General features: G+C 42.0%; 1 protein-coding gene across 8 annotated transcripts in view; it reads right to left on the bottom strand.

Moving 5' to 3' along the window:
• LARS2 (leucyl-tRNA synthetase 2, mitochondrial) overlaps window positions 1-12,679 on the bottom strand; it is a 61,573-nt gene that overhangs the window by 40,337 nt on the left and 8,557 nt on the right. For all 8 annotated transcript variants that reach the window (XR_013956297.1, XM_080611391.1, XM_080611395.1 and 5 more), the window contains exons 5-7: window positions 10,561-10,621; window positions 7,538-7,627; window positions 6,042-6,185 (exon numbers count right to left, since the gene is read on the bottom strand). Coding sequence is in view for 7 of the 8 variants with exons in the window: in XM_080611391.1 (XP_080467517.1) it covers window positions 6,042-6,185; window positions 7,538-7,627; window positions 10,561-10,621 (295 nt within the window). In the remaining variant the exon portion in view is untranslated. The remainder of the gene's footprint in view (window positions 1-6,041; window positions 6,186-7,537; window positions 7,628-10,560; window positions 10,622-12,679) is intronic.

The following is a 12,679-nucleotide window of genomic DNA, read 5'->3' as shown; positions in this document are numbered from 1 at the left end:
AATAATAATATAATAATTATAAGCAACCGTCAACAAAGATGGCAAAGGGTTTAGAGAACAAGTCCTGTGAGGAGAGGCTGGAGGACCTGGGGGTTCAGTCTGGAGAAGAGAAGGCTCAGGGAGGACCTGATCGCTCCCTACAACTGCCTGACAGGAGGATGGAGTGAGGTGGGGTCGGTCTCTGCTCCCAAGGAACAAGGGACAGGACAAGAGGAAACGGCCTCAAGCTGCACCAGGGCAGGTTTAGATGGAGCTGAGGAACAATTCCTTCCCCAGAGGGTGCTCAGGCATTGGAACAGGCTGCCCAGGGCAGGGCTGGAGTCACCGTCCCTGCAAGTGCTCACACACCGTGGAGACGAGGCCTCAGTGCCATGGGTTAGTGGTGGCCTTGGCAGTGCTGGGGAACGGTTGGACTGGATGAGCTGAAAGCTCTTTTCCAACCTGGTTATTCCATGATTCACAAAGTCAGCATCGCTAAACCTCCAAGTTCCTCATATTCTACAGAATATGAGAAGGATTTGTGTTTTAAATGTCTGTACAAAAAAATCCAACCAGAAAACCAAAAAAAAAAACAACAAAGAAACTTATCTGTATGGCAATGGTCAGTTAAAGTGGCAGAATTTTGTAGGCCCTGTCACTTCCTCCAGTATTTATATTAAACGCACATATACTAACTTGTTGCTGAGAAAAAAACTGAGATGATTTAAGGCAAAACTTGAGGTTTCAAAGTTGTTTCTACTTTATTTTGTTAAAAAAAAGAAGATAATTTTTCAGTTATTTGGATGATTCTTGAAAAGTAAAATATGGAAAATATTGTATAACATCAATTTAGCAAGAACAGGGACTCTGCAAAGACTACCCTTACAGATTTGGATTTGAAGACTCAGCTGACTGCATAAAATACTCATAACACCCCTTTACAGGTACACACAGAAAATACTAACATCAGCCTACAGATTCACCTGGGTAACCATAGCAACTAAATCCTTTAGCTTAAACATCTTAAATGATCAGACAACAATCTGAGTAACAATGTCATCAGTTAAGGCACTGCACTTTTATCAAGGAAATCTGTCAAGAGAAAAATAACAATTAAAATATTCTTTAAAAATCTATAAAAGCTGCTAGACCCTTTCAGATGTACTTCACAGTTTAAAAAGGGGGTCATGATAACTTTCTTACTTCACATAACCAAAATGCTTTCTGCTAGGTGTTTAAATCATCCCTGGCACCGCCAGGCATGGAGCATTCACAACTTTCCAGGGCAACCCATTCCAGGGCCTCACCACCCACACAGTAAAGAACTTCTTCGTTATATCACAGTATCACAGTATGTTAGAGATTGGAAGGGACCTCAAGAGATCATCTAGTCCAATCCCCCTGCCAGAGCAGGAACACCTAGATAAGGTTACACAGGAATGTGTCCAGGCGGGTTTTGAATGTCTCCAGAGAAGGAGACTCCACAACCTCCCTGGGCAGCCTGTTCCAGTGTTCTGTCACCCTCACTGAGAAGTTTCTTCTCAAGTTTAAGTGGAACCTCTTGTGTTCCAGTTTATACCCATTACCCCTTGTCTTATCATAGTTTGCCATTGAGAAGAGCCTGGCTCCATCCTCATGACACTCCCCCTTTATATATTTATATACACTAATAAGGTCCCCCCGCAGTCTCCTCTTCTCCAAACTATAGAGACCCAGCTTCCTCAGCCTTTCCTCATAAGGGAGATGCTCCACTCCCTTAATCATCTTTGTCGCCCTGCGCTGGACTCTCTCTAGCAGGTCCCTGTCCTTCTTGAACTGAGGGGCCCAGAACTGGACGCAATATTCCAGATGCGGTCTCACCAGGGCCGAGTAGAGGGGAAGGAGGACCTCTCTCGACCTACTGACCACCCCCCTTCTAATACACCCCAGGATGCCATTGGCCTTCTTGGCCACAAGGGCACAGTGTTGGCTCATGGTCATCCTGCCATCCACTAGGACCCCCAGGTCCCTCTCCCCTACACTACTCTCTAACAGGTCGTTCCCCAACCTATACTGGAACCTGGGGTTGTTCCTGCCCAGATGCAGGACTCTACACTTTCCCTTGTTATATTTCATCAAGTTTCTCCCTGCCCAACTCTCCAGCCTGTCCAGGTCCCGCTGGATGGCAGCACAGCCTTCTGGCGTGTCAGCCACTCCTCCCAGCTTAGTGTCATCAGCAAACTTGCTGACAGTACACTCAATTCCCTCATCTAAATCATTGATGAATATATTAAATAATACTGGTCCCAATACTGACCCTTGAGGCACTCCACTAGATACAGGCCTCCAACTGGACTCCGCCCCATAGACTACAACTCTCTGGCTTCTGTCCTTCAGCCAGTTTGCAGTCCATCTCACTACCTGATCATCCAGGCCACACTTCCTCAATTTAGCTATGAGGATGCTGTGGGAGACTGTGTCAAATGCTTTGCTGAAGTCAAGGTAGACCACATCCACCGCTCTGCCATCATCCATCCACAATGTTATTTCCTCATAAAAGGCTAGGAGGTTGGTCAAGCATGACTTCCCCTTGGTAAAGCCATGTTGACTGCCCCTCATAACCCTCTTATCCTTGACATGCCTTAAGATGGCATCAAGGATAAGGTGTTCCATCACTTTCCCAGGGATGGAGGTGAGGCTGACCGGTCTATAGTTACCCGGGTCCTCCTTCTTGCCCTTTTTGAAGACTGGAGTGACATTTGCTTTCCTCCAGTCCTCAGGCACCTCTCCCGTTTCCCAAGACTTGGTAAAGATGATGGAGAGTGGTCTAGCAATGACTTCCGCCAGTTCCCTCAGCACCCGCGGGTGCATCCCATCTGGACCCATGGATTTATGGATGTCCAGATTGCTCAACTGGTCCCTAACCCATTCCTCATGGACTAAGGCAAACCGCTCCAGTGACCTGACTTCATCTGAGGTCTCAGGAGTACAGGGTTCTTCAGGACTGCCTCCGGCAGAGTAGACTGAGACAAAGAAGGCATTCAATAACTCTGCCATCTCTGTATCTTCTGTCACCAGGGCACCCATCCCATTCACCAGTGGGCCTACCTTGCCTCTGGTATTAGTTTTATCAGCTATGTATTTGAAAAAGCTCTTTCTGTTGTCCTTGACCCCTCTGGCCAGATTTAATTCTAAGGAGGCCTTAGCCATCCTAGCTGCCTTCCTACATCCTCTAGCAGCAGCCTTATATTCCTCCCGAGTGGCCAGCCCCTCCTTCCATGACCTATAAACTCTGCTCTTCCACTTGAGCATACCCAGCAGTTCCTTATTCAGCCACGCAGGTCTCCTGGCCCTCTTCCTTGACTTCCTACGTGTCGGGATGCTCAGCTCTTGAGCTTGGAATAAGCAATTCTTGAATGCCAACCAACTATCTTGGGCCCCTTTACCTTCAAGCAGCCTTGCCCATGGGACTTCCCCTAGCAATTGCTTGAAAAGGCCAAAGTTTGCCCTGCTGAAGTCCAGGGTTGCAATTCTACTTGCTATTGTACTGGTCCTACCACACAAGATCCTGAATTCCACCATCTCGTGGTCGCTGCAACCAAGGCAGCCCTCAACCCTTACTGCTTCGACCAGACCCTCCTTGTTAGTGAGGATGAGATCCAGCAGCGCTCCTCTCCTGGTTGGCTCATCCACCATTTGCATGAGGAAGTTATCATCCATACACTGGAGGAACCTCCTGGACTGTGGCTGGGTTGCTGAGTAGTCCTTCCAGCAAACATCAGGGAAGTTAAAATCCCCCACGACGACCACGGCCTGTGACTGTGAGGCCGCTCTCAGCTGCTTGTAGAAGGCCTCATCAACTTCCTCACCCTGATCTGGTGGCCTGTAACAGACACCCACAACAGTATCGCCCCTGCCAGCCTGCCCCTTAATTCTCACCCACAGACTCTCAACTCGCTCATCCCCTGTTCCTGGACAGAGCTCAGTACATTGTAGCTGCTCTCGCACATAAAGAGCAACCCCACCACCCCGCCTGGCTGGCCTGTCTTTCCTGAAAAGGACATAGCCCTCCATGAGTATATTCCAGTCATGCGAGCTGTCCCACCACGTCTCTGTAATTGCCACCAGATCATAATCTCCTGACTTAACACAGGTCTCCAACTCCTCCTGCTTATTTCCCATGCTGCATGCATTGGTGTATAGGCATTTCAAGGAGGGAGCTGAGCTCACCAATTTCACCCTAGCATTATAGGAGGCCTCCCGGTCTTCATCAATCCTAGAGTGCTGCCCCACTGGGGCAAGCCCAGTTACAACCCCATCCCCCTTCGAATCTAGTTTAAAGCTCTCCAAATGAGCCCTGCTAATTCATGCCCCAGCATCCTTTTGCCTCTGTGAGTTAAACCTTTCCCACATGCCATCATCCAGACTGGAGCCTTATAAAACCAGCTGTTATCAAAGAACCCAAAGCCCTGCCTAAAGCACCAGTCTCGTAGCCAATTGTTTACGGACTGAATTTTCCCATACAATCCCACATCATCACCGGAAGATGGAAGAAGCGAGGAGAAGATCACTTGAGCCCCAGACTCTTTCACCATCCGCCCCAAGGCCCTGTAGTCTTTCTTCATCCCCCTCAGACTGCGGGAAGCAGCTTCCCCCCCACCTGTCTGGAAGACCAGCAGCGGGTAGTAGTCTGTTGGGTGCACCAGGCTGGGGAGCACCTTGGTGATATCCCTGATCCGGGCTCCAGGCAGACTACACACTTCCCTATGATGAGGGTCAACTCTGCATATCGGGCCCTCTGTTCCTCTCAGAAGGGAATCGCCTACGACAATGACTTTTCTTTCTTTCTTGTCAGAGGCAGTCTTGAGGTGCGAAGTCGACCGCCTTTTCCTATGTGACCTTGTAGTTTGGCCTTGCACCACATCCTCACTTACCTCTCCATCAAGATCCAGGGCCTCAAACCTATTACTGAGGGGCACCTGGGGAAGCAGGGCAGGAAGGGAGGAAGGTTGCCCACGGTTCCGAAACTTGCCCTGTTTAAGTTTGAACCCATCACCCCTTGTCCTACTGCTACAGATCAAAGTTCAGGGTCAAAGATTAATTTTTAATATTTTCTTGGGAATAACTTTCTCAATCTGTACTTGAAGCCTCAACACAAAGAACGCTCAGATGGAATAAAAACTCCACCCAGATAATACAGGAAGTTGATACTTTCACCTCAGAGAGCACAAAGCCCAAAATGTTGTTGAAGAATTCCTAAGTGTGGAAGCTACACTGTTCTATCACAATCAAAAGTTGAGCTCATAACAAAATCCAGTGTTTAAATAACATGGAAACATTTTTAAATTCCAGAAAATCAAAGACAGTATTAAATAAAGTAAACCAGAAGGTCCAATGAACCTTCACTGTTTATGCCATTCCCATAAGTCCAACAGGTTGGCTCAGTGAACAAGTTTCTAGTTCAGAGATTGCACAGCTAGACACTCAAACTGTGCAGAAGAGCACTTGATGGCACATACGGCATGACAATGTTTGAATGTAGAATTAGTGCACCCACCTCTAATTTATGCTTTTTGATTTCTTCAAAACTTAAATCTCACACCTCTTATTTAGATTTCAAGGATAATAATTTTTATATACATGCATACCAAGGGATAGCTCATGCATATTTATTGTAGTGATAGGACAATGGGTAACGGGTTAAAACTTACACAGAGAAAGTTTAGATTGGATATAAGGAAGAAGTTCTTTACTGTAAGGGTGGTGAGGCACTGGAATGGGTTGCCCAGGGAAGTTATGAACGCTTCATCCCTGGCGGTGTTCAAGGCCAGGTTGGACAGAGAGAGATGGGAGGACTCGGGAGACACGGTTTAGTGTGAGGTGTTCCTGCCCATGGCAGGGGGGTTGGAACTGGATGATTTTAAGGTCCTTTCCAACCCTAACTATTCTATGATTCTAAATTATTATTTAACTACATATTACACAAACATGTACATATATTGAAGACCACGTTCAGCTGGATGAATACTTTTGAATACCTCTTCTAAGTGATAGCGCAAGGTCCCCAAATTATATTCTCATACCTTCGCATAAGCTGTAGTTTTGATGAACCACTGTTTGAGGTATTTCTGTTCCACTTTTGCTCCTGAACGCCATGAGCAACCGTTGTCATCCACCTGCTCATTAGCTAGAACAGTCTGATCCACTGGATCCCAATTCACCAAGGCCTAAAAAGTATTGCAGGAAGAAATAATATTCTCAGCAGCTATTTCAAACTTCAGATACCAAAAGAATTATCCAGAAACAATCCCTGGGCCACTGAATTTTCTACATTTTTCATAGCATCCATTTAAACCTTTTACATTTCGCCTATCTTTTATCTGTGACTTACCAGTAATACCACACCATACCTTTTATAAAAGGCTTCTAAAAATTCACTGGGAAATTACAAGCAATCAATATATTCCATTACTACTATTTTCTAGATCTATTCTAGAATTTCAGAAAACACAGCTTCTTCAGTAATGATACAACACATTATGAAATTGGCACTCCAGCAAGTTAGGACATTAACTATCGAATCTTTTTGCTGGTTTTCATTTAAGATCTCTGAATACACCCTGCCTATGAAAACTTGAGAAGTTGCTCAGTAACACCCTTCTATTCCAAATGCCACCCTTCACCATCAGCTTCTTTTGCTGAGTTCAGAGTATAATTACAGTACATCCCTGATTACATCCTATCAGGTTTCCTGGTTTCTACGGAATACAAATGAAATGTCAAGGCATATTTAAGAAATTTTAGTTTCCATTTTAAGTTAGAAACATTCATTAAATTTCAGCTTCATTTAGGCACAGCTGTTCAGGTATTTTGGACCTGCATTGCCTTGGCTATGCAGAAAGTTGTTTGGAATGCTCATTTCATGTCTTTGTTTTACCTTCTCCTTAAGAAGTTAACTGAATCCTTCCCTTTCCAGATAGCCTGATACATGTTATTTAGAAAATAGTATAAGGTAAATAATTTCTTAACATACTGCTAACAAATAAACAGCTACGATGGTCTGTAACTTCTCATATTTCCATAATATTTTAGAGATCACAATCAGGTTGCAGGAATTGGATAGTTCAGCACATAATCTCCAGTTATCCTATCCAATCCTATCAATTTTGAGACTATATCACACTAATGTTACACAGTTAAACAATCTCATTGTTGAAGAGACTCCTAATGATCATATTATCCTACATGCTTTCATAGGAGGGAAGTTAAGATTTAGTATAATCTGCGTTAAAGCCATGAAATAAACTAACAGAGCTGTATTTGGATTCCGCACTTCAATATAAATTACCAACAATAAGTATTTCTGATTTGCTAAAACACCCATTCATGTTAGTTACATATAAAACTTAGCTACATATATAATGCAGTCATATATAAAATTCATCCTATTTTGCAGAGATTTAAAACCAGTAGAGGACAATCCACTTAACAAATGTGAATGGATTATCCAGAAGCGAGCCACTGTCATGAGCGTTTTGAATTAGTGTACCTGTAAAGTATGGTCAAAGTTTGTACCTACCTCTTTTTGATACACTATCCCAGCTTCAAAAAGCTTAAGAAAGAGATATTGTGTCCATTTGTAGTACTCTGGTAAGCAAGTGGTCACCTCCTGTAGAAATGAAGTAGAATAAAAATCCCTGGAACTATTCTTACTATTTTCTTACAGCATTTTAACTTAATTAACTCAGGAGTGTACAACCTACAGCACAGAGAACATATAAATGTTTGTTTGGGTGTGTATTTATGTACAGCAACCATTTGTTTAATGTTTATAATGAGTGATATTCACTTGCACACAAAAACAGAGAACATGGGCTTTGTGCGGGTTTGATGTGCAAAGTGAAGTTTACCTGTTAACATTGAATCTAAAACTTCTACAGAATCAATGTGGATATAGACATAAGAACAGAAGATGAATGGAAATAATCACAGCTGCCTTGCCTAGGAAATAGCAAATCTGTCTGGGGGTTGGACTAGATGACCTTTCAAAGTCCCTTCCAACTCAAACTATTCTATGATTCCAAAACTAGAAAGAAGTCACCTTAGCCACGCTGCCTCTGTTGCTCACCAGTGAAAAGCAGGAACTGAGCCTGTCAACTGCTGAGAGGCAGCTGGAAGCAGGCTGCAGAGAGCAAGCAGACCTACAGCTGAGGCAGTACATACAGGAGGATAGTAGAACAGCTCTGAGGAACCCAGGCTTCAGACGGAGAAGAGTGTGTGGAGCAGAAAGAGTGGAGTATGGGGTAAGACTCTAAACTTCCAAGGTGAAAGACTTGCGAAGGATATAGAATCATAGAATCAGTGGTGTTGGAAAAGACCTTTAAGATCATCCTTTAAGTCCAATCATTCCCAGCACTGCCAAAGCCACCGCTAACCCATGTCACTGAGGGCCTCGTCTCCACGGTGTGTGAACACTTGCAGGGACGGTGACTCCAGCACTGCCCTGGGCAGCCTGTTCCAATGCCCAGGCATTCACTCTCTGTGAAGAACTCTAATAGAGATCTAACATAGAGGAATGGGTTCCCTCCAGCATATATTTGCTAAGTTCTGTGCTCTGACATAATGAAGGAGCACATTTAGGCAACACCAATGAAATGAAATTAAAAACAAACTCCCATTTTGTATAACAGGTTAATTACACTAACCCATATATTCTTTCATTTTTCAACCAGCACTAGCAGATTTGTTTGCATGGTCACAGTATCTTGTAAGCCACTGCTTTAGTGCCACACAAGTGTAGAACAATAAGAAAAACATTCCTTACCTCAAAGAGTTCACTTTTAAGATAAGTACCTGCAAAGATGCTTGAGTTAGCCCAGATGCAGTACAGCTGAGGCAGTAAGATGTTCTGCCCAGCCTAATTAGCCATGCAGAGAAGAGGCTTTATCAGCCTGGAAAATTCACTTTGCTGCAGCTTAGCCATTCTGCTTCCAAAGGTAGTTCTTTCATGGCTAGCTCAAACATCTGTGCATTTAGAGATCACATAATACAGATATATTTCAGGCATCATACAGTTTTTGCAATGAATAAACGTATCTACTTCTAACGGTTACCATTCAGGTCACACACCAGTTAATAAGGCAGGCTTTCTAGGTAGAATAAGTCACAGCTAACTTTCCAAACTTCTTTGTGTTTTGGGGAACACTTTTTTTTAGCGGTTTCAAAATTTTACCTTTCCAAAACACTAACTATGTACCCCTATTTCAATTTCAGTACTGTTTAAATGGGGTAGTTGTAAAGCATCAAGGCACTTCGCACAAGTACTCAGAAATCAAAGTTAATTAACCAAAATACGGTTCACTAGAAATGTGAAGGAAGCCTCAAAGAAAAGGCATAGACTTGACGAGTGACTTTTCTTTATGTATGTATTCAGTATTGCCAGCTCTAAACCTCTTCTTCTGAATGGAAGGGTTAAATAAAAGCTACTTTTCTTGAAAGGCAATCTATAACATTCAACTCCTGTGTGTTCCATAATAACGTCCCACAAGTATGATTTCAATATTGAAGTATTACTGTATTACACTTACAGAAAAATCTGAGATACCAACAGTAAGAAAATAATTGTCAAGAATGTGTGCAGTGACCCTTCCCCAACAAATCTTTTCAGAGCAACTTTTTGGCTACCAAGAAAACTAAAATCTTACTAAAAAATCTTGACATATACATGACATCTTAAAATATAGTTTTTTAGATGTAAGATTAACCCTCAAGATTAAAGAAAACAGATGGCAGGTCTCAGAGTGCCAGAAAACTAATCCTTTTCCTTTTCAGATCTACAATACTGCCATAAAAATCCAAAATTAGCATCTCTAACACTCTATTCAGAATCTTATTAAGGTAATAAGCAGCAGTTACTGCTGAGAATGTAAACGTAGTGACTGATTCTCTTTGATATTGTAAATGTAGTAACCCAACAATTCCTTAAAAATTGATATCTTTTTTTATCTTGAAAATTATATTAGCTTATGTCTGATTACGTTAGCTTGTATTTGGTAAGGTTTTAAGATGAACACCTGATTCTCAGGCACTAGTGTTTTTAGGTAAAATTTGTGTTTTCCAAAAAGGTCATGATAGAAACACCTACAAAAATGCAGGCTTATGCTCCAAATTCAGAATAACAGAACCAAACCACCATTTCAAGTTACTAGCTTTCAACCCTTGAGTATATTCTAAATACAAGCACATTGAAAAAAGCGCTCCTCAAAACACATACACCTTAAACATATGCTGTTTCATACATATCTATTCAGACTACTGCTTAACTTCTAAGATATAATACTGCTACTTTGAAACAACCGAAAACGCAACCCAAATGCAAAACTGAAATTAAAGATTCTCCTAATCCTTGACATTCTCAGGTGATACCAGTGTGTCCAAAGCTGTAAAAAACTTGAGATAAGACTATTTTACAGTTTAACAACTTAAACTGGTCATTTTCAAAGGCTTCTATATTGTCATATGTAAAATAGTGAAACTGAATGCTTTTCCATGTTCCATCACACAATAAAATAAAGCAGAATCCCTTAGAAAAGGAAATCTTACCCTTTCCCATGTAAAAGACAGACCTAGCGCATCAAACTGTTCTCTCATGTGTTGGATATTACTGCAAAATAATAATACAAAATTAACTTAAATACTTCTGCTGTGATTATATTTATAATCAGGTGCTTATAAAGTTCTGAGAAATCAAAAGCACTAATTAACCTCTAAACAACACTATTATCTTACTAGAAGTCATACTCAAGGAACTGCCAGACTACTCATATTAAATAATACTTTGCAAAGTCCCTAGTGTATTCTGGTTCAATTTCAAAGCTGTGTATTACACAAGACAACAATTTTTCTTCTCTTGATCTGAGCATAACTGAAAAGCAAATATAGTACCACAGTTTGAGGGAAACACCCCTGAAGCAGCACTTCTCATTATTTTTAATTACCTGTACTGCAGCTGAGCCCTCTGAAATCTTCACAATGCAGTAGGCTGCACTTTCACCATCACCTTAATCCTGCTCTATTCTGGCAGTGCTATCTGGCTATATTTTACTTTGACTTTGGTGTTTGTGTGTCTTTAGGACAAGCTGAATCAGCTTTTCCTTCAATTGAAAACATGCCCTATATAAGGTGCTCCAAAAAAACCTCCCCAATTTTCCTGCTTCCTTCTGATCAACAGGCTGATCAAACCAATACTGCAGCTGCAAAAACAGCAGAGCCAACGCAAAGGAGGTGGTGGGAACATATGTACTGGGAGGTGACAAGGAAGCTCTAAACTTCTGGTGGCAGCACAGCCATGAACTTAAGTAAACTGCAAAACTGTAGGGATAGAGCTTACCCCAGATGGGTTATACTAAATGTAAACCAAGATACATCAGAACACACAGTGAAGCTTTGGCTTGAAAGTGTACTAAACACAGTTTACCAGTTTAGAGTTTTCTACTAACTAGTGAGCTGGTGTGAATTGCTTAAAAGTTTTTATGGACTTTTAACTTTCTACTAAAATGCATAATGTCAGATAAAGCATCACCGAGCCTCACAGTGGCTAATTTGACAGTCATGAAGCCGAGCATTTAATTCTCACCCAGAACGAACTTGCACTGCTGAGTAACTGTAACTGAGTAATGCAAGTGTCCAGCATTAGCAGCCACAGAGCCCCATTTACACCAGAAAAGACCTGCTGTACACCCCTCCTGGTATGTGTACCAGGAAATCCTCTTACGGACTCACAGCTTCCACTGGGAGAAGCCATCCTTTCAGCAGTACTGTTTATATTAAAGTCCCATTCAAAATGAACTGTACCAATAATAAAAATAATTCAAATTTCAGTGTACTTTCAAACTTCTGCCACTATATTAACTCTTAGTAACAAAGGTTCCTGTATTTTCTATAAGTAACTCAGTCTTCAATGTGGTTTACGGGTTGGGGTTTTTTTTCCTTAACTTTGAGAATATAAGAAGTAATAGTCAATTTGAGCATTTTAAATCACCTCTTGAGAAAATTAGGATGCTCTGAAATTTGGTTGCTCACTCCTGAAATAACTAAGCTCAAAGGCTTACAGTGTGCCCCCTTTTACAGGTGTGGCTGACTCTGCATCAGGAATGACCAAAGCACATCAGATTGCTATCACATCATCCCAGCTCCACTTTCAGTTCAGTCCTCCCTGCTGCAGGCATGAGAAACATTCAGGACAGGGGCAGTGGAGAAGATAGGTGACAGCAGTTACTACAGAGGTCAGAATTAAAACTGCCTGTGTGGTAAACCATCTCCCTTCCTTAGCACAATCAAAATAAAAATAGGTATGTAAATATTTTCCTATTTGGATGTTACTATAATCAGTCCCAACAATGATGCGCTAACTTTTCTCAGTCTGTTCTAATATTGTTATCTAGCTTAAAACTAGACTATTACTCTCTTCAGTACTAAGGAAATTTTCAATGCAAGATTTTCTTCCAGTATAAAACACCTTGTACTTGTAACTACTACCTGAACTACTGTAAGTGTATGAACAATGCACACTCACAAGAACAGAGGAAAACACAACAGCACAGAGAATACCAGAAGAGAATCAGCTCAGACTGTGCCCTGCCACATGCTTTTTTGATGTGACCTAGACAAACTGCTAAGATGAAACAGGCTGAGCTGATATGGGTTTTTGCTATTGCAGTTG

Source organism: Psittacula echo, assembly GCF_963264785.1.
Source record: "Psittacula echo genome assembly, chromosome: 2".
Lineage (NCBI taxonomy): Eukaryota > Metazoa > Chordata > Aves > Psittaciformes > Psittacidae > Psittacula > Psittacula echo.
The sequence above is the reverse complement of the archived record's forward strand: the minus strand, read 5'-3'. Positions and strand labels throughout refer to the sequence as shown.